We start from the raw sequence: 21,770 nt of genomic DNA, 5'->3' as shown, positions 1-21,770 counted from the left end.
AAATGTATAAAATGTATAAATAGCCGATCTACAAGCTCACAACACGTTGTGAGCTTGTAGTTCGGCTATTTTCAAATAGCCTATGTATAAAATAGGGATAAAGTGGTTAATGCATGTTTTATAATGTAATAATTTATATCCGCAAAGTAACTAGTAACTCAAGTTTTCTAATAATTGTAGTGGAGTAAAAGTACAATATGTTGAGACGTAGTGGAGTAGAAGTAAAAGTATTGAAAATTGGAGATACTGTACTTAGTTACTTTCCACCACTGGTTTTTATCCTTGGCGATGCTATGACCGTATATCATTAAAAAAAAAGACTACTGTCGTGCTCTTTTTACATCACCAAATAAAAATCTAAATCAATCACAGCGAGCAAAGGAAAAAAACTACAAAAATGGCCGGCGGCCATTTCTGTAGTTTTTTTTTCGTTTTGTAGTTTCTTTTTCGTTCCGGCTCACCGGCGAGAGCACGTCCCCGTCGTAGCGGCGGATGGGGTTGGGCTTGCGGCGGTAGGCGGGCTCCGGCGCCTTATTGGCCTGGTGGTGCGACGTGGAGGCTCCGCCCTGCTTCTTCTTCTTCTTGTTGCGTCCGCTCCGGTCCTCCTTCTGTCTGATGCGCATCACCTGCATCCTCCTCTGCTGGCGACTGATGATTACTGCACAGATCAAAGAGGAATAACCATCGCTGTTACACTTACACACACACACACACACACACACACACACACACACACACACACACACACACACACACACACACACACACACACACACACACACACACACACACACACACACACACACACACAACGTACAATACACACTTATAAGGTTGATTTATACTCAGTGGTGGAAAGTAACTAAGTACATTTACTCAAGTACTGTACTTATTAAGTACAATTTTGAGGTACTTTTGCTGGAGTATTTCCAATTTTCAGTACTTTCACTTCTACTCCACTACATCTCAAGAGGCCAATATTGTACTTTTACTCCATTAAAATGATTTGGAAACTTTACTTACTAGTTACTTTGCAGATATAAATTATAACATTATAAAAAAAACATTTTATAAAACATTCATTAACCACTTTAGCCCTATTTTATACCTAGGCTATTTGAAAATAGCAGATCTACAAGCTCACAATGTGTGGCATCGCGACGCGTTGTGAGCTTGTAGATCTGCTATTTTCAAACATTTGTAGTACTCTGAGATTTAGTGGAGTAGAAGTAAAAGTATTGGAAGTTGGAAACACTCAAGTAAAGCAGAAATACCCCAACATTGTACTTAAGAAAATCTACTTAGTTACTTTCCACACACACACACACACACACACACACACACACACACACACACACACACACACACACACACACACACACACACACACACACACACACACACACCTCCTTCCTTCCGTCCTTGACTCGCCCGGTGCGTGCTGCTGTTGTGTAGGAGTGTGATGTGTGTTGACAGAACCACACAGGCAGGCAGGGGGGGGGCATATTATATGAAAACACAACACAACAACACAACACTACACAACACACCCAGCGGGACCATCTCAACCTGCTCTCCCTGTCTGTGTATCTGTGTGCGTTCGGTTCGGTTCGGTTCGGTTCGGTTCAGTTCGGCATGCGTTATTGGCATGACAGTCGAGGGCAATGTTCCCTTCTGTTGTTTTCTTTCTGTGTGTGTGTGTGTGTGCGTTTGCTTGAGTAAAAGTAAAACAGTATTGGTATCAAAATATACTTAAGGTACAAATGTATAAAATGTATACAAATCTTTTGAAAATAGCAGATCTACAAGCTCGCATCGTGAGCTTGTATATCGCCTATTTTGAAATGTGTGCGTGTGCGTGTGCGCGTGTGTGCGTTTCATCTCTGTGATAACCCAGACATCTTTACATCTTGGACAGCTAACACACCAGATGTTGTGGTTGATGAAGAGTCCAGAGAAGTGTCCGTATTAGACAGACCTGACGGAGTGATGGATTGGACTGAGAGATGACAAACGGAGGCGTAGAGGATATGAAGATGAATAGATGAGAGAAAAGGAAGCAAACAGAGATGGAGAGATGAATTGACGGATGGACGAGACGAGACTGTCATCAGCGGAAGGGAAGGATTGCAGTTTAATGACATCACTTCCATTCGCCGAAAAGAGAGAAGTCCTGTCTGGGTGTCTGAGTGGATACGTGTACTGTACGTGCCTGTTGGCACATCCAGGCTCCCAAACGTTTGCACGTGCATCGGCTGAGTGTGTGTGTGTGTGTGCGCTCGCGCGTGCGTGTGTGCGTGTGTGCGTGTGTGTGGAAACACAAACAAAGAGAGAGACAAAAGACATTCTATCTGGAAAGTGCTGGGGGTTGTGGCAGTGGCTGTCAGGAGGTGAATTTGATCATTAATTCCAGGCTCCAATACTCACTGAACTACATCGTATAGGTGGTATACAGTAGATTGTGAGGAACGATCCTGTGCACGCCGCGTTTTCGAGCTTGCGGATCTGCTAATTTTGATGCTTTTGTGTGACACTGTAGTGTATGATCAAGTAGGGCGTTGAATTACGAATAAACATAAAAAAGTTAGAATACGAAACAGCAGTAGGATAAAATTGGGGACAATTCGGTCCATTTGCCGTATCCCAATCATTGTCGAAAACGTGTGCCACAAAGCGACACACACACACACACACACACACACACACACACACACACACACACACACACACACACACACACACACACACACACACAAGGGCTGTCAACTTTCCTCAGAAATGATATTCGAATATTGGTTTAAAAAATGTGCAGATATTCAAATATATTCGAATATTATTATTATTATAATAAAAAAATATTTTCCCAATTTTTTGTTGTTGTTGTTGACAGAAACAGTACAAAAAACTATGTATCGAGTGCTCGGATCCAATAAGACATATCTTTTGTTTGTTTTTATAACTTCATACGTTGTTTTTTGTATTGTCCCTGTCAAATAAACAAAACAAAAAAAAACTTTAAAAAAAAATAATGTTTTATTCAAATATTAATTCTCATATTCGAATATACATATTTTCCCAATATTCGACACACATTCACACACAGGTTTGTTTTACTATACTTGTGAGGACATCAACGCTTTAGGACAGCCATTTTTTGAATGTCATTTAAAAACATATATTATTTTGCCATTTTTAACCGTAAGCCTGAAGCCGAAAAACAGCAGATCTACAAGCCCACAACGCGTCGCGCTGCGACGCGTTGTGGGCTTATAGATCGGCTGTTTCTCGGTGCACGACACTGGCACACAACTAAGTATAAATCATGTTGAACTCTAATTCCAATCCCTAAACCTAACCTCTAAATGTCTAATCCTAACCTGAATGTTTTTCTAATTGTTAACGTATCTCTAAAAATGATTTTTTTTTTTACTATAAAACAACCATTTGTGTTGTGAGGACCAGGAAAACGGTCCTCACAATGTCTATTTCTTCAAATTCTACTATACTTGGTCCTCGCAAGTATAGTAATACGAACACACACACACACACACACACTCCAAACTCACCCTTGGTGTGGGAGTAGCCCTCGGCCGTCACCTTCCACTGTACGGCCACACCGAGCAGCGTGAGCGCGGGCCAGACGGCCAGCACCGTCCACGTCACCCAGCAGACGGGCGCGAGGCGCGCCGCCGCCTTCACCCGCTCGTACATGTAGAGCACCAGGGCGAACAGCTCCAGGAAGTAGTCCAGCGCCACCGTGATGACGGCCGCGCCGAACGCCGCCGTGGACAGCGTGACGAACAGCCGCGGCCACTGCAGCGTCAGCACGGCGAACAGCATGCCCAGGCCCAGCAGCACGCCCAGGGGCACCTGGTGACGTATGTATGGGGGGGGAAATGTGTGTGAGTGTGTGTGTGTGTGTGTGTGTGTGTGTGTTAGAAGTGTGCATTGGCACTGCCCTCACGATTCAATTCGATTACGATTAGGCCTGTCACAATTATTACATCATCGTCTAATCGCAATCATTTTATATAATCGCAATTATTTTTTGCATAATCGTCATAATTCCATGTAAAAAAAAAACACATATTTTCCAAAAAATGTCATATTTTTAAAAAAAAAACATTAAAAAAAAAAATTCATGTATTTTCAAAAAAATAATCATGTATTTTCAAAAAAATAATCATATATTTTCAAAAAAATAATCATATATATTTTTTAAAAAGTCATATTTTCAAAAACAAATTTGTATCTTTTCAAAAAAGTAATATATTTTCCCCAAAAAATCATATATTTTCAAAAGAAATTACAACAATAGTGGAAATAGCCGATCTATAAGCTCATGCGACGCGTTTTGAGCTTATAGATCATCTATTTCCACTATTAATGCTTATTTTTTAAGTATAAAGTAATTAAATATGTGTCATTTGTCATATCTGCCCTGTGCAACTTTTGTTTCCGAAAGCTAAAAGCCAAACAGAAATGTACATTTTTATTCATAATGTTCCATTCATTTTCAACGACAGAAACGCAATGAAATTGTTAATCGAACAGAGTATGTCTACATTGCAGTATTGATACTTTCACTTAACACATTGGCTGCCACATTGGAATACAACCGTGGAGTGCCAAAACCGTATATATATGGTTTTTGAAAAAAAAATATTTTTTGGAAGAAAAAAAAACGCAATTTTTTTTTTTTTTCCCTTCACAGCACCAGGAGATATCATTTTCCGAAGATTTAGACTCCAATCCACTTCCTGGTTAACTTATGACTTCAAAAGCCTGTATCTCGGCTCCTCAAAAATGGTTAAAAATCCTGGCACTCAACGTACATTTTTTTTAACCCATTGAGGCCTGAAGCCGGTTCTACATGTCTCCTAAATCTCAACGGTTTTCTGAAAAACGTATGTTCCTATATCAGTGGTGCTCAATCTTTTTTATGTCAAGGACCCCCAAAATTATATGTATTTGGCCGCGGACCCCCATCAACATATTTTGTTCCAGGGACCCCCCAGAAGCAACGATTTGAGTTAAAAATGTTCGCTTTAAAAATATATATATTTATAAGATTTGCACACATTTTCACAATTTTTCAAAAATAGCAGATCTACAAGCTCGTAGCGCGGCACTCGGTGCCTGTATATCTGGTATTTTTGAATAGCCCAAAGTGTAAAATAATGCTTTTTAGCTCTAATCTAAAAATGACACAGTTCCAGGTCTTAATGGGTTAATAAACCTCTGGCACCCCAAGTGTTAAATACAAAGTGTGTGAGTACCACCACTGATAATAAACAGCGAAACGAAAACAAAATAAGAGTGCCAACGCACCCACACGGAGCGCGGCGGGCTGCCCGACAGCTCCTCCATGCCCACGAGGCAGGCCAGCGCGCACAGCAGGCCCAGCAGCACGCCCACCATGAAGAGGCCCACGCTGCGGACCAGCATGGTGACCAGGCCACACAGCGTGCCCACGCCCAGCCCCACGCCCGCCGCCGCCTCGGCGCTCAGCTGGGCGTCCAGCACGCGCTCCTTGTAGCACAGCGTGAAGATGACCACCGAGCCGAACATCAGGCCCGTCAGGAACAGCACCGCCTTGAAGCAGCGGTAGCCTGGAAAACGGGAAGAAGAGAAGAGAAGAGATGACGATACGTTATCAATGCTGCCTTGTAGAAAATACGAGTAAAAGTCAGGAATTCTAAATTTACAGATGTGCCATTTCAAAACTTCAAATGTCCTGCCATCGCCAAGACAGTACATTTTCAGGGGATTCCCAGGGCAATAAGAGGGACAAAGAGAGGGCATTTAAAATGCTGAATTATTTTGAAGATCACTGCTTTTATGATGCTAATTAATTTGAGCAACTGGTCAAGGACCTCTTCAAATCACCTTTCGCCTCATAATGAGTCTGACACCTTCTTCAACACACATTCTTTTGTTCTCATGTATATGGATGTCTGTTGAAGGGAAAAACGGGGGTGTGTAGTGACAACTTCTTTTCAGGGGCAAAACAGTGCATTTTTAAGGGCAGAAAAGGGAGGAAAAAACGCATTTTCAGGGCACTTTCAGGGAAAGAACAGTAACGTGTTAAGTTTTGAAGTGGCACATCTGTACTTGGGTAAAAATACAAAAGTATTGAAAAGTAGACGGTATACTCATTATGCAGAATGTCCCATTTCACAAGTTTTCAAATATATCCAATGTATACAAATCATATGAAAATAGCAGATCTACAAGCTCACAATGCGTTGCTTTGGCTATTCAAAAATAGCAGATCTACAAGCTCGTAGCGCGGCACCGAGTGCCGCGCTACGAGCTTGTAGATCTGCTATTTTTGAAAAATCGTGAAAATGTGTGCAAATCTTTGAATATATATTCTTAAAGCGAACATTTGTAGCTCTAATCTTTGCTTCAGGGGGGGTCCCTGGAACAACATATTTTGAGATGGGGGTCCACGGCCAAATTACATATCATTTTGGGTGGTCCTTGACATGAAAAAGATCCAGAACCACTGATATAGAAACATGAGTATTTTCAAAAAACAGTTTAGGATTTAGAACATTGGTTCTCAAAGTGGGGTCCGGGGACCCCCAGGGGTACTTGAGGGGATACCAGGGGGTACCCAGCTAAATGATTTATAGGAACCAAATGGACCCGTATGGGTCTGTAACTCTGAGAGTAACGGGTCCATTTGGTTCCATTTGTACACTCTCAGAGTTAAATTAACATTGATTTTACAATATGAATTGGGATCCCAGAGATAGAAATGCCATTAAATGGGGGTCCGTAGCCTAATGCATGTCAAACTGGGGGGGTCCTTAAATTACAATGATTGAGAATCACTGCTAGAGCCGTAAAAATCTTCTCTTATGGGGGTCCCTGGCATATCTTTTCAAATGGGGGTCCGCGGGCTAATAAGTGTCAATTTGGGGGTCCTTGACATGAAAAAGTTTGAGAACCATTGATTTAGAAGACATTTTGTAGAATCGGCCTCATGTCTTAATGGGTTAGTCGACGAAATCAACACTGACACACACACACACACACTCTCACCGAAGAAGCAGTAGATGACTCCGAACAGGCAGCACATGGAGCAGACCACGGACGGCACCACCTCGTAGCGCCGGCCCGAGTCCTCGCAGCCGTCCAGCCGCTCGCGCAGCAACTCCTGGCTGGTGGGGGAGGCCATGGCCAGGGCCAACGTCTCCACCGTGGAGGAGGAGGAGGAGGTCATGGTGGAGAGAGAGAGAGAGGACAGACAGGAAGAGGAGAGAGGAGGAGGAGATAGAAGAGAGGAAGAGGAGGGGAGGAGGGAGATAGAGAGAGAATGAGGCAGGGAGAGGGGGTGGGGGGGCTAGGGGGGGCTATGGGGAGACGGCCAACCACGAGGACATACCTGTTGGAGGGATTGAGGGACAGAGGAGAGGGGATGAGAGAGAAGGAGAGAAAAAGAGAGGTTTGAGAACGTTAGGTTTCGGGCGTGTTGTTTACGGACGTCCGATTCCAGTGTGATCCATGACTAGAGAAAGAAACACAGAGAGAGAGAGAGAGAGAGAGAGAGAGACACACACACACACACACACACACACACACACACACACACACAGAAAGAGAGAAAGGCAGAGAGACACAGCGAGACACAGAGGAAGAGACAGCGAGACAGAAAGAGAAAGACAGATAGATCTTCAAAGTGTTTTAATACAATTGAATGCCTTTAGAAGGCATTTGTAGAACCGGCCTCCGTTCAACCCCCAAAATTACTTATTTTCTATCAACGACATGTTTTTGTCGCATTCAAGCCAATAGTTTGATGACCACGCGACTCAACAGAGACTCTTTGAGTCTCCTACCAGAGACTAAGCCAGTCATTTTGTGAGGTGAACTATCCCTTTAATGTGTCAAGACTGGTCGTCTGGAAAGGATTTTGCGTCAACGCGCACAACTGCGCCACAGTCACATGAAAAGTCGGTTTGGCGTCCAGATTCCGGTCAGGCCTACTGGTATTGGTGATAGAAATGTTGACCACATTATCAATCAGCACTCTACTCGGGCAGGATTGCAGCGGAGAGAAAGTTTTTAAAAAAAAGGGTATTTTGTAGTGCTCCCCGTGGGGAAATCACGTCTCTGCCTTTGACTCGCGCTATTAAAAGCATTTGACCCGTCCTATTAAAAGCGGTGCGCAGCCCCAGAGGGCACAGGGGGGAGACATTAGAGTGGAGGCTCGTTGTTTTTGAACAGGGACGTCCTCTCTCGACACAAAGCTTGAGTAGCCCCGGGATCAAACCAGGTACCTTTTCCATTTCCCAGATGGCCGCTGCTCTGACTCCTTCTGAGCCGAACTTGCTGCCAAGTACAGTGACATCATGACCTTTTTCCTGAACGAGCCATGCATTTCACCTCATTTAAACCCATACGCGTTCAGCGTCCTTACTTAGTACCTGGTGATGATAAATAACCACTACAAATACCTCGGTTAAGTCCAGAGTTTTCCCCACTGTGGGGCATCCCGGGTTGAGAAGCTGGCTCTTCAAAACTGGCAGATATACAAGCTCATAGCGAGCTTGTATATCTGCCATTTTTGCTAAATCTTGACAATTTGTGCAAGTCTTTCAATATATATTATTTTAACCCATTGAGAGCTGGAACGCGTCTGTGTCACTTTTTCATTTCAGCTAAAAAGCATTATTTTACACTTTGGCTATTCAAAAATAGCAGATCTACAAGCTCATAGCGCGGCACCGAGTGCCGCGCTACGAGCTTGTAGATCTGCTATTTTTGAAAAATCATCAAAATGTGTGCAAATCTTTGAAAATATATATATTCTTTTAAAGCAAATCTTTGCTTCTGGGGATCCCTGGAACAAAATATTATCAGCGGCCAAAAAATACATATCATTTTGGGGGTCCTTGACAAGAAAAGGTTTGAGCACCACTGATAAAGTGAAATATACGTTTTTCAGAAAACTGTTTTTGATGGGTTAAACAATATGTTTGTGTCTTTTAATTCAGTGGTTCTCAACCTGTGGGGATAGGGACCCCCAGGGTGGTCCCCACATGACAGTGAAGTGTCAATTTAAGGACTTTTAAGACCTTTTTAATACCTTAAAAAGAAAAAAAAGACCATTACTGCATCAAAAGTAATAAGCAAACTGTACTATACAAACTGGTCAAACATTGGCCAAATTGTCAAATAATATAAGAAAAAGGCTACATTTGTGAAAATAGCCGATCTACAAGCTCACAACGCCTCGTGTTGCGAGGCTATTCGGCTAATCGGCTATTTTCACAATATTTATCCGTGTCAAACTAAATTGGATTCCTGAAAAGGTTATGAACCACAGTTTTAATTAACTGCATAAGGGCACTTGTTGGAGGTACTTATTTATGTCGGGCGTTCTAAAAATAAAATGTGAAGATGACTAGTCGACTCCACTTTAAAATGATCTTCACTAGAACTACTGAACGAAGCAGAAAATGCCAACCTCTAACCTCACAAACGTGCTCCATCTGTTCTGCAGACAAACAGCGAACAGGTGTTCGGCGCGCACACACACACACACACACACACACACACACACACACACCATTAAAGCACCTCATCTCTAGTGACTTTTTTAACAGCAGATGTTTTAAGGAGGGAGCTAAAACTTCCTGTCCCCGCCTGACCCCAGAACTCCACACAAGTCTTTATTAAGCATTCAGAGGACGATCCATTCCAAAGAGATTCATCAAAGCACAAACTGTGTCAAGAGTGAACAATCAGCTGCTAGAGGGAGAGGGAGAGAGAGAGAGAGAGAGAGGTAGAGAGAGAGAGAGAGAGAGAGAGAGAGAGAGAGAGAGAGAGAGAGAGAGAGAGAGAGAGAGAGAGATGTAGAGAGAGAGAGAGAGAGAGAGAGAGAGGAGAGAGATGTAGAGAGAGAGAGAGAGAGAGAGAGATGTAGAGAGAGAGAGAGAGAGAGATGTAGAGAGAGAGAGAGAGAGAGAGAGAGAGAGATGTAGAGAGAGAGAGAGAGAGATGTAGAGAGAGAGAGATGTAGAGAGAGAGAGATGTAGAGATGTAGAGAGAGAGAGAGGTAGAGAGAGAGACAGAGAGGTAGAGAGAGAGAGATGTAGAGAGAGAGATAGAGAGAGAGAGAGAGAGAGATGTAGAGAGAGAGAGATGTAGAGAGAGAGAGAGATGTAGAGAGAGAGAGAGAGAGAGAGAGGGGTAGAGAGAGAGAGAGGTAGAGAGAGAGAGAGAGAGATGTAGAGAGAGATAGAGATAGAGAGAGAGAGAGAGATGTAGAGAGAGAGAGATGTAGAGAGAGAGAGATGTAGAGAGAGAGAGATGTAGAGAGAGAGAGATGTAGAGAGGAGAGAGAGATGTAGAGAGGAGAGAGAGAGATGTAGAGAGGAGAGAGAGATGTAGAGAGGAGAGAGAGAGATGTAGAGAGAGAGAGAGATGTAGAGAGGAGAGAGAGAGATGTAGAGAGAGAGAGAGATGTAGAGAGAGAGAGATGTAGAGAGAGAGAGATGTAGAGAGAGAGAGATGTAGAGAGAGAGAGAGATGTAGAGAGGAGAGAGAGATGTAGAGAGGAGAGAGAGATGTAGAGAGGAGAAAGAGAGATGTAGAGAGGAGAGAGAGATGTAGAGAGGAGAGAGAGAGATGTAGAGAGAGAGAGAGAGATGTAGAGAGAGAGAGATGTAGAGAGAGAGAGAGATGTAGAGAGAGAGAGAGATGTAGAGAGGAGAGAGAGAGAGATGTAGAGAGGAGAGAGAGAGATGTAGAGAGGAGAGAGAGATGTAGAGAGAGAGAGAGATGTAGAGAGGAGAGAGAGAGATGTAGAGAGAGAGAGAGATGTAGAGAGGAGAGAGAGAGAGATGTAGAGAGGAGAGAGAGATGTAGAGAGGAGAGAGAGAGATGTAGAGAGAGAGAGAGAGATGTAGAGAGAGAGAGATGTAGAGAGAGAGAGAGATGTAGAGAGGAGAGAGAGAGATGTAGAGAGGAGAGAGAGATGTAGAGAGGAGAGAGAGAGATGTAGAGAGAGAGAGATGTAGAGAGGAGAGAGAGATGTAGAGAGGAGAGAGAGAGATGTAGAGAGAGAGATAGATAGATAGATGAGTTTTTACCACATGCGGAAAGACGCACGAATCGAACTGGGTTCGATTGAAGAAAAATAAACACATCGCCGCATCGCATCGCCGCACGGTAAATTGGGAGCCGGTGTGCATGAGGTCATTGAGAACCATGTGTTCATTTAAAAAATGATATTGTCCGTTTTTTCCGTGCGAAAAATCGCACCCTGTCTGCCTTTTTAATACCTTAAAGAAAAAAGACCATTACTGGTCAAATAATATAAGAAAAAGGCTACATTTGTGAAAATAGCCGATCTACAAGCTCACAACGCCTCGTAACGCGAGGCGTTGTGAGCTTGTAGATCGGCTATTTTCACAAATGAGGCGTTGTGAGCTTGTAGATCTACAAGCTCACAACGCCTCGTAACGCGAGGCGTTGTGAGCTTGTAGATCGGCTATTTTCACAATATTTATCTGTGGAACCGAGTCAAACTAAATTGGATTCCTGAAAAGGTTAGGGCCTTTGAAAGGCCTTATCATTTACACTAAGGATTTTACCACGTAGGAACAGGATAAGTCGCTACTCGCTGCACGTGACGATTGCCCTCATGCGCCGTGAGGGCAGACGTGCGCATGCATACCTAAACACACACACACACACACACACACACACACACACACACACACACACACACACACACACACACACACACACACACACACACACACACACACACACACACACACACACACACACACACACACACACACACACACACACACACACACACACACACACACACACACAGTGTTTGCACTTTTAACCCATTGAGACCTGGAACTGTCTAATTTTTAGATTTGAGCTAAAAAGCATTATTTTACACTTTAGGCTGTTCAAAAATAGCAGATATACAAGCTCATAGCGCGGCACCGAGTGCCGCGCTACGAGCTTGTAGATCTGCTATTTTTGAAAAATCGTGAAAATGTGTGCAAATCTGTGAATATATATATATTTTTAAAGCGAACATTTTTAACTCAAATCTTTGCTTCTGGGGGGTCCCTGGAACAACATATTTTGATGGGGGTCCGTGGCCAAATACATATAGGTTTGGGGGTCCTTGATATGAAAAAGATTGAGCACCACTGATATAGAAACATACGTTTTTCAGAAAACTGTTGGGATTTAGGAGACATGTAGAATCGGCTTCAGGTCTCAATGGGTTAAACAACTCCAGCCCAGAACCAAACCACGGAAACAAAAGCTTCCATTTCCACACCACCGGCATTACAAAGCAACCCCATAGGGAGGAGGACTCTGGGATCTCTCCGCCATCGGATCCACTCCTTTTCTTGTCCTCCCTGTTTTCAGGGTCAGGGTCTTCACCTCTATCTATCCATCCATCTATCCAGGGTCTTTATGTTTCTAGATCAGCTACAGAGGTTACATAACTCCTACTGTATGGAGGTCACGACTGCTGTTGTTGTATTCAAGAATACATCACACACACACATACACACACACACACACACACACGTTACAGTAGCTTAAAAGTGCACTCTTTTCATCTCCCTTCTCTGTTTTCTCTATCTAACAAACAAGATCATCTAATTATCTCCGTTGCCAATAAGTAAACAAAGTGGTCAATAAGATGCCAATTCAGTGTGGTGTTGAGGACATTTAGAGACAATCTAACATGTTATTCAATCAATTCTATCAATAACTGGAATACATGTTTTACACCCTATGAACCAGCTGTAGTGCGTTTGGACCTTTGAGTGAGTGTGAGTGTGAGTATGAGTGTGAGTGTGCGTGTGCGTGTACAATATGTGTGTACTAGGGCTGCAAAATGTCAAAAAAAATTGCGTCATTGCAATATCAACATGCACAACGATATACATAGCGCAATAAGAGATTACTTAGCTTCCAGGTTTCTATTCATTTCAGCAATCCAGGTATAAAGGATGTTTTTTGTTTTAACCCATTCAGACCAGGAGAAAATAGCATATATACAAGCTCATAGCACGGCAACGAGTGCCGCGCTATGAACTTGTAGATCTGCCTTTTTTTTGTTTTTTTGTTTTTGCTAATCTTTTAATATAAAAAAGACATTTGTAACTCAAATCTTTGCTTCTGGGGGATTCTACAAATGTCTTCTAAATCCTACAGTTTAAAAAAAAAACGTATGTGTCTAAATCAGTGGTTCTCAAACTTCTTCAAGGACCCCCAAAATTAAATTTGCAAAGAAGCAAAGATTTGAGTAAAAAAATGTATATGTATGTGTGTGTGTGTGTGTGTGTGTGTGTGTGTGTGTGTGTGTGTGTGTGTGTGTGTGTGTGTGTGTGTGTGTGTGTGTGTGTGTGTGTGTGTGTGTGTGTGTGTGTGTGTGTGTGTGTGATATATATATAAAAAATGACACAGATGCGTTCCTGGTCTTAAAGGGTTAAGCGGAGCAGTGAGGAACTGTATTACCAAGTTTGTGGTATATATTCATTGTCAATAGCAGCTCTATCCAGGTGCAATTTCTTCTTCTCTTTTTTCAGTGTGTGCAAACAGAAGGCTATTCATTGTCTGGGTTCTATGCCAGCAGCAAACATGAGGCAGAAATACAGTACAACTGTATACTTCAGTATTTGTTTACTTATCGCGAGTCATATCATCATCTAAATATTACAATAGTGTTATCACATACTGCATGTTTTTGCTAATATGGTGAAGCCCTAGTGTGGTCAGCTTCAGTTTGTTCTATAAAAACAAGCCCAAAAGAAGCAACTAGGCTACGGCTATCTAAAAACAGCCAATCTACAAGCTCACAGCTTGTCGATCTGCTATAAAAATAAAAAAAAACATTAAAAAATCTTGGGGAAACAAATGGTAATTTGTGATTATTTAAAAAAAAAATTATCAGCACAAAATATTTTCAGACGGGTGGGTCTGTGGACAAATACATATTAATCTGGGGGTCCTTGCCATGAAAATGTATATGAACCACTGGTTTAAACAACTTTAGGTAACAAGACCAAACAAGCAACTTCAGATACAAGCAAACAAACAAAAAAGACAACCCGCAACTACCAATATTCAAAAGCAACTTTACAGAAAAACAAGCCCCAAAGTCGCTTATGATAAGCTGACATGGCAACGCTGATGGGAACGTTTGTGTGTGAGAGTGTGAAAGAGAGAGAGACGAGAGAGAGACGAGAGCAGGTATACTGTCGAGGAGCAGATGTGTGAAGTCCTAAAGTAACTAAGTACATGCACTCAAGTACTGTACTTAAGTAAAATTTTGAGGTATTTGTACTTTACTTGAGTATTTCCAATTTCCAATACTTCTACTCCACTACATCTCAGAGGCAAATATTGTACTTTTGCTCCACTACAACTATTTCAAAACGTACTAGTTACTTTGTAGATTTGGATTATTATTATTATTATTACCTGGCCTCGTAAAAGAAAGCAACAGGGCAGGTGTTGTTCCACAACAACATAGGATAGATGTGTGTGTGTGTGTGTGTGTGTGTGTGTGTGTGTGTGTGTGTGTGTGTGTGTGTGTGTGTGTGTGTGTGTGTGTGTGTGTGTGTGTGTGTGTGAGAGAGTGTGAGTGTGTGCGCACGCGCGTGTAACCTAGCCAACCTCTCTGGAGGGTACTAGTGCAAGCTGTGTCTGAGGTAAACAAGACACGACAAGACAGCGCTTCGAGCAAAGCCAGTGCTCCCTGTGAGACATTCCAAAAGCCCCAAAACAATAACAATATCCTGGAAGCTATACGACGAGACGACGTCACATCAAAGGCCAAAAACAGAGTCGCTGAATCTCATTTGGAAGGAACCGGAGACCTTAGACCCGTGGTTCTCAAAGTGGGGTCCGGGGACCCCCAGGGGTACTTGAGGGGGTTCCAGGGGGTACCCAGCAAAATGTGTAAATATAGCATCAGAATAATTATGACCTTTTATACTTTGGCTATTCAAAAATAGCAGATATACAAGCTCATAGCGCGGCACCGAGTGCCGCGCTATGAGCTTGTAGATCTGCTATTTTTGAAAAATCTTGAAAATTTGTGCAAATCTTTGAATATATATTTTTTAAAGCGAACATTTGTAACTCTAATCTTTGCTTCTGGGGGTCCCTGGAACAAAATATTTTTAGATGGGGGTCCGCAGCCAAATACATATCATTTTGGGGGTCCTTGACATGAAAAAGTTTGAGAACCACTGCCTTAGACCAGACACACATACTGTCCTCCACTCCATCTCACTGGAGAGACTTCGAAAAGCATATTGGCATCTTGTAACAAGAACGTGGACCAGTGGTGTAAAGTAACTAAGTACATTTACTCAAAGTACTGTACTTAAGCACAATTTATCCCTACTTTCACTTCTACTCCACTACATCTCAGAGGCAAACGTTGCACTTTTACTCCAGTCCACAACGATGATTTCAAAACTTTAGTTACTAGTTACTTTGCAGATATAAATGATTAAATTATAAAACATACATTAACCACTTCAGCCCTAGTTTATACACAGGCTATTTGAAAATAGCCGATCTTGTAGATCTGCTATTTTCAAACATTTTAGTACTTTTACTTTTGATGCTTTAAGTACATTTTAAGCAGGGGGTCCCAGGGGGCCCCCCTAAGTCGTTATGTCATTTATGACATATGGTTATGTCAGAGTGACATGGCCATGGTCCGCCTGCCGTCTTCCCTTTAGCCAATTTTAATATACTTAACTAGACCATACCCGTGGCCATAGCTGAATGGTTAGTGAACCCGCCTAGGGAGCCAGAGGCCCTGGTTGCCCCAGGTTCGATTCCAGGCCAGGACAGCATATGTGTCGATGAAATGAAATTTGTCCCTGAGCAAGACTCTTAACCCCTAATTGCTCACAGGTTCTCATTGGAAACAAGACCGCAAGGACTTTCATGAACAACCTGTTAAAAGGAATTATCCTTAATTTTCCTTATGCGCACATGATCTGGCAACCCGGGAGCCAGCGAACACAAAAACGCTAATAAACGGCTGAGATTTCGTGTTATCGTAAAAAAAGGGGCTTTGCTGTTAGGTGCACGTGGTAAGGGTCAATGGCTGTGTGCAAATTCAGATCAATTGCTCCAGCCACCGGGCATTACCAATTTCGGCCTCGACGACGACACACCATGCACCCACGCACTACAGAGGTTTGTCAAATAATTATAGGAGGATAGGATGGTTCTCAACTTGAGATCTGGGGACCACCAGGGGGTCCTTGACATTTAAAAAGGGTGAGAATCACTGGTATTGAAGGACTGTGACCTAAAGTATATACGTATAGGTTGAAAGAGGCTAGGGGTTAGGATGGTATCTTGACGTTACATCACGTCTTTGCCATATGAGACTGTGTAGGAGGTCTGATGAGCTCATCATCACATTGTCTCTCTCTCCGTGTTCCTCTCTCCTCTCCACTCAAATGCAAGCAACATACAGGAAGTGCACCCATAGCCGTCTGTGTGTGTGTGTGTGTGTGTGTGTGTGTGTGTGTGTGTGTGTGTGTGTGTGTGTGTGTGTGTGTGTGTGTGTGTGTGTGTGTGTGTGCGCGCGTGTATTGCATTGTGAGCTATTTGCTTAACCCATTAAGCGGATTAACCGGAGAAGCATTTTTTTATTTGAGCTAAAAAAAAAGCATTATTTTACAATTTGAGCTATTCAAAAATAGCAGATCTACAAGCTCATAGCGCGGCACCGAGTGCCGCGCTATGAGCTTGTAGATCTGCTATTTTTGAAAAATCTTGAAAATGTGTTAAAATCTTGTAATATATATTCTTTTAAAGCGAACATTTTTAACTCAAATCTTTGCTTCTGGGGGGGTCCCTGGAACAACATATTATGAGATGGGGGTCGGCGGCCAAATAAATATCATTTTGGGGGTCCTTGACATAAAAAAAGTTTGAGCACCACTGGTGTAGAAACATACTTTTTTTCCCCAGAAAACTGTTTTTTTAGAAGACATTTGTAGAATCGGCTTCAGGTCTTAAGGGGTTAAGTGATTTGAGGTGAGAGACAATTCTAGGAGGGAATGCAGGACGCCGCAACACTATCAATTGACCAGAAACCCAACACACACACACACACACACACACACACACACACACAGAGCAGACAGGGGGGGGAGGGGGCCCTGATTGGCTCACAGACTGTTGCTATGGGGGTTTGGCCTGCTCTGTCATTGGTCAGGTTCTTGGATACCGGGGGAAACCGACACAGCAGCAAGTCAGTCAGCCAGTCAGCATCCCCACCGTCGCCATGACAACAGACAGGAAGCAAAGGACGGGGGAAGATGCGGGAAAGAGTGATTACCTCTCTTTTCTCAGTCTCCTGGTCCTGTTCGCTCACCCCCCCCCCCCCTGCCCCTCTCTCATTTCTCTCTCTTTCTCTGTCTAGCTCTCTCTCTCTCTCGGTTTATTTTTAGAGGATGAGCCACAGTGAACATAAAAAAAAAACTGCTGCAACATTTTGATTTACAGTATAAACGGCTTAATGTGCCCCCCCCCCTCCCCTCATGCAAATACCCTCCCATGCACACGCACACACCAAATCTCTCTCTCTCTCTCTCTCTCTCTCTTCTGCTGGGGTAATCAACAACCTACTAATCCTCAGGAGGCAAAAATATTAATATGACATGTTTGTATAAAATGGGGAAGTGTGTGTGTGTGTGTGTGTGTGTGTGTGTGTGTGTGTGTGTGTGTGTGTGTGTGTGTGTGTGTGTGTGTGTGTGTGTACGGGAGGATATTTGCATGAGTATGTGATTATTTGCATCACTTTATTTATGTATTGTGAGTTTCTTGCATAATGTGTTTGTGTGAGTGTGTGTGTACATATAATGTGTACTGTTGTGTGTTAGTTTCGTATATGAATCATGTGTGCAATAATGCGTTGTGCTCCAGTGGTTTATGTTGGCTATTCATCACAGTAGTACACACACGGAGTGTGTGTGTGTGTGTGTGTGTGTGTGTGTGTGTGTGTGTGTGTGTGTGTGTGTGTGTGTGTGTGTGTGTGTGTGTTATGGTGCTATTCAAATGCAAATAGGGTGTTGCTGCCTGCATCTGAACCAGCAGCTCCGTTTGGACTCTAAACAGCATTGCCATCATAAAGTTCAACTTTTTGAACACGTGGCTCCTCGGAAGGACAGCTATTTAGAGCGGCGGTTCTCAACCTGTGGGATGGGGCCCACTGGTGGGCCGTGAGGATGTTGCAAGTGAGCCCCCAAATAATTTGCAAAAACACAAAAGATACATTTGTTTTCCGTTACCGATAAATAAGAACTTGGAAGTATTCTTTGTTGGTTCGCGCTGAAAAGGCCCACCCGGCCGTCTCACGTATCAGACGGGTCTCACTTTTGAACCCTTTTTGAACCCTTTCACGAACAGAAAAAGGTTGAGAACCACCGGTCTAGAGGAGGGTGTGTGTGTGTGTCCGTGTCCGCGGCTGATCTCACAAACCGTTGGACCGATCAGCGTCAAAATTGCAGCGCACACTAGTGTTGATTTTTACACCAAATTTTGATTTAGTTTTAGTCATAGTCTTTTCAATAAAATGTAGTTTTAGTCATATTTTAGTCACCAGAAATGTTTTAGTTTTTGTCTAGTTTTAGTCGACTAAATCTACAGTTCATTTAGTCGACTAAAATGTATTCTGGCGGTGCCTTGATGGCGTCATAATGGCTGATTTTACACTTGGTTGCATGTTGAAAATAGCCGATCTACAAGCTCACAACGCGTCGTAACGCGACGCGAGCTTGTAGATCTGCTATTTTCAGAGCACAACACCCGACGAGCGTAACCAAACACAAAATGACTTGTCTTTCAGTTCTACTGGATCTCTTCTCCACTCGTCCCTCACTAACATTTTAGTCTAGTTTTTATTTGTTGACGAAATTGTCAATATAATTGGTCTCAGTTTTAGTCATCATAGCTTAGTTTTTATTTCGTTTTTATTTCATTTTCGTCAGTGAAAAAAGATAGTCGACTAACGTTTTTCGTCATAGTTTTAGTCGACGAAATCAACACTGGTGCACTGCCAGTAGGCCAAAAAAAGTCAATCCCTGAATATTAATTTACATAAGTTTTATAACTTTCTTAAAGTAAAATGTTATATATAGCACGGATTCTATGGCCACGGATTAGTAACTTGTGGCCACGGATAAAACATGTTTTTCTCTCAATGGCCACTCCAGAGCTCCGTAGGTTTTGCAGTAAGACAAGAAGATGAAAATACAAAATGCCTACATAGGGTAAATCAAATGGGACTGAATGTGGCAAACTTGGGGGGAAAACAAACAGTGCTCTCACTGTTGGACCTTACCAACCCGAAAATCTTTATTCATAAAGAATAAAAGAAGATTCAAAAAGGAAGAATTAAAAAATCTACATACAATAATAAAGTGCCGAATAAAATCACAAATAAATTAGCATAGATTAACCCATTAAGACCTGGAACGTATCTGTGTCACTTTTTCATTTGAGCTAAAAAGAATTATTTTACACTTTGGCTATTTAAAAATAGCAGATATACAAGCTCATAGCGAGGCAAAAATAGCAGAAAAATAGCAGATATACAAGCTCATATATATATATATATACGATATACGAGCTTGTAGATCTGCTATTTTTGAAAAATCGAGAAAATGTGTGCAAATCTTTGAATATGTATTGTTTAAAGCGAACATTTTAAACTCAAATCTTTGCTTCTGGGGGGTCCCTGGAACAACATATTTTGAGATCGGGGTCGGCGGCCAAATACATATAATTTTGGGGGTCCTTGACATGAAAAAGTTTGAGCACCACTGATATAGAAACATACGTTTTTTCAGAATACTGTTGGGATTTAGAAGACATTTGTAGACTCGGCTTCAGGTCTTAATGGGTTAATTCACAACGTTGTTGGAATGAAACCGTGGAACCTACATAACTCGTTCTTAATGATTGCCTCGTTCTTAAATAGCCCCCCGGGCTAGTGCTGAACTTGGTAAGACTGCATTCTCTCCTTTGAAGCGCCAAGCTCGTGGAACGCCCTTCAACACACACAGACTGAGATTCTTTCCTCTCTGGAAGAGTTTTTAGGACTTTGCTTTCCAGTCACCTGTTTTTCAGGCAGCAACTGTTTTAACCCATTATGACCGGGTAAAGAATCTGTGTCATTTTTTTTTATTTCTTTGGCTATTCAAAAATAGCAGATCTACAAGCTCGTAGCGCCACTCAGTGCCGTGCAACAAGCTTGTAGATCTGCTAGATCTGAAAAATCTAAAAAATGTGTGCAAATCTTTGAATATACATATTTTTACAAAAGCAAACATTTTTAACTCAAATATTTGCTTCTGGTGGATTCTACAAAATAACATTTTTTTTAAAAACTTATGTTGCTATAATATCAGTGGTTCTCAAACTTTTTTATGTCAAGGACCACCCAAAATGATAAATAAAATAGGGAAACAACTGTCTTTTCAATAATAAGCACAAGTTTAAAAGAAATATCAAGTATAAAGGGTCTGAGATAACACGAATGGGAGGGAAACATCTCGCCCTATCTCTAATTTGTCATTTGTTATGACAGTACAGCTCCCATTCCCTCTCGCCTTCTAATTCTCCAAAAGGAGACTAGGCAAATACTTAATGAAAGTAAAACACTAATACAAAAAATATTCAATATTAGGAAAAGACAACATTTAAGCTATGACACATGTTTGTCTCACATCGAAGATATAATATATTGGTTTGATTTTCCGGCTCTGACATTGGTTTGATGAGAAGCGCTCGGTTCGATCCACAGCACACGCCCTCTCTTCGACCTCAGGAAGCGCCATTAACCCTCGGTCTGACATAATCCTTGTCTTGTTTCATTGCACTGCAGTGGGTCTTGTCAGGGCCACCGACCCAGGCCACAAACTAGGCCAACCCATTTGTGCATTAAGGATACGAAGACATTTATTTTACTCTTTTGAGTAAGTCCACCCCCCCCCCCCCCCCCCGGTGCACCTTTTGAGCTGAGAGGTAAGACAAATGCAGGGAGAAGAGATGCCCCGGTTGAGACCCGACCTCGCGGGTTAGCATGGATTACGTGGATACCCCCAACCACCACAAACTATCAATTTAGGGGTCCTTGGCATGAAAAAGGTTGAAAACCACTGCTCTAGAACCTGACAACACCAATGCTCTGGACTCAAAACCTCCCGCCCTCTGTCTCTACTTTCTGACCGTCTCGCTCGATTAAAAAAGACGCTTGTCTTTTGGAGCAGCGAGTCACGGCGTGTGAGCTTTGGAAGGGGGTTTGTTGCACACAACAACACGAGTCAGCGAGCAGCAGACACAAAGACACGGGCAAGTCTCGCCTTCTCCTGTCCTCGGCTGACGTCAAAAGACTGAACTCGCCGGAGCCGCGAGCGAGTGCCGAATGTGGAAATGAGTTTACCTCATGAATAAATCAAGCGACGGCTATAAATACACACAACTTGAATTCTCTTTTTTTTTTTAAGGAGACGTGCAATGTCAAATATGGACCTACGTAACGGCAGCCGGTCTGCGTAGAACAGCAACGCGGTTCTCGAACGGATAGAATGCTGTTTCAGAATTCATTGTAAATATTGTTTTGTCTGCATATACACAGTGGTGTAAAGTTACAAGTACATTTACTCAAGTACTTTACTTAAATGTTGTCCTATATCTGTGTCACAGTGATTTGAACCGAC

At 42.4% G+C, this 21,770-nt stretch overlaps 1 protein-coding gene across 2 annotated transcripts in view; it reads right to left on the bottom strand.

Annotated features, from left to right (window-relative positions):
- tmem198ab (transmembrane protein 198ab) overlaps positions 1-21,770 on the bottom strand; it is a 46,578-nt gene that overhangs the window by 644 nt on the left and 24,164 nt on the right. Inside the window, exons 1-4 of one of the 2 annotated variants that reach the window (XM_084050705.1) lie at positions 7,054-7,282; positions 5,332-5,612; positions 3,567-3,870; positions 462-658 (exon numbers count right to left, since the gene is read on the bottom strand). In XM_084050705.1, the coding sequence (XP_083906831.1) occupies positions 462-658; positions 3,567-3,870; positions 5,332-5,612; positions 7,054-7,234 (963 nt within the window). In that variant the 5' untranslated portion in view covers positions 7,235-7,282. Of the gene's footprint in view, positions 1-461; positions 659-3,566; positions 3,871-5,331; positions 5,613-7,053; positions 7,283-21,770 lie in introns of those variants that run through there. The other variant, XM_084050706.1, reaches the window with a different exon arrangement.

Source organism: Gymnoscopelus microlampas, assembly GCF_963454915.1.
Source record: "Gymnoscopelus microlampas genome assembly, chromosome: 24".
Taxonomy (NCBI): Eukaryota; Metazoa; Chordata; class Actinopteri; order Myctophiformes; family Myctophidae; genus Gymnoscopelus; species Gymnoscopelus microlampas.
Note: the sequence above shows the minus strand (reverse complement) of the source record. Positions and strands in the feature narration are given on the sequence as shown.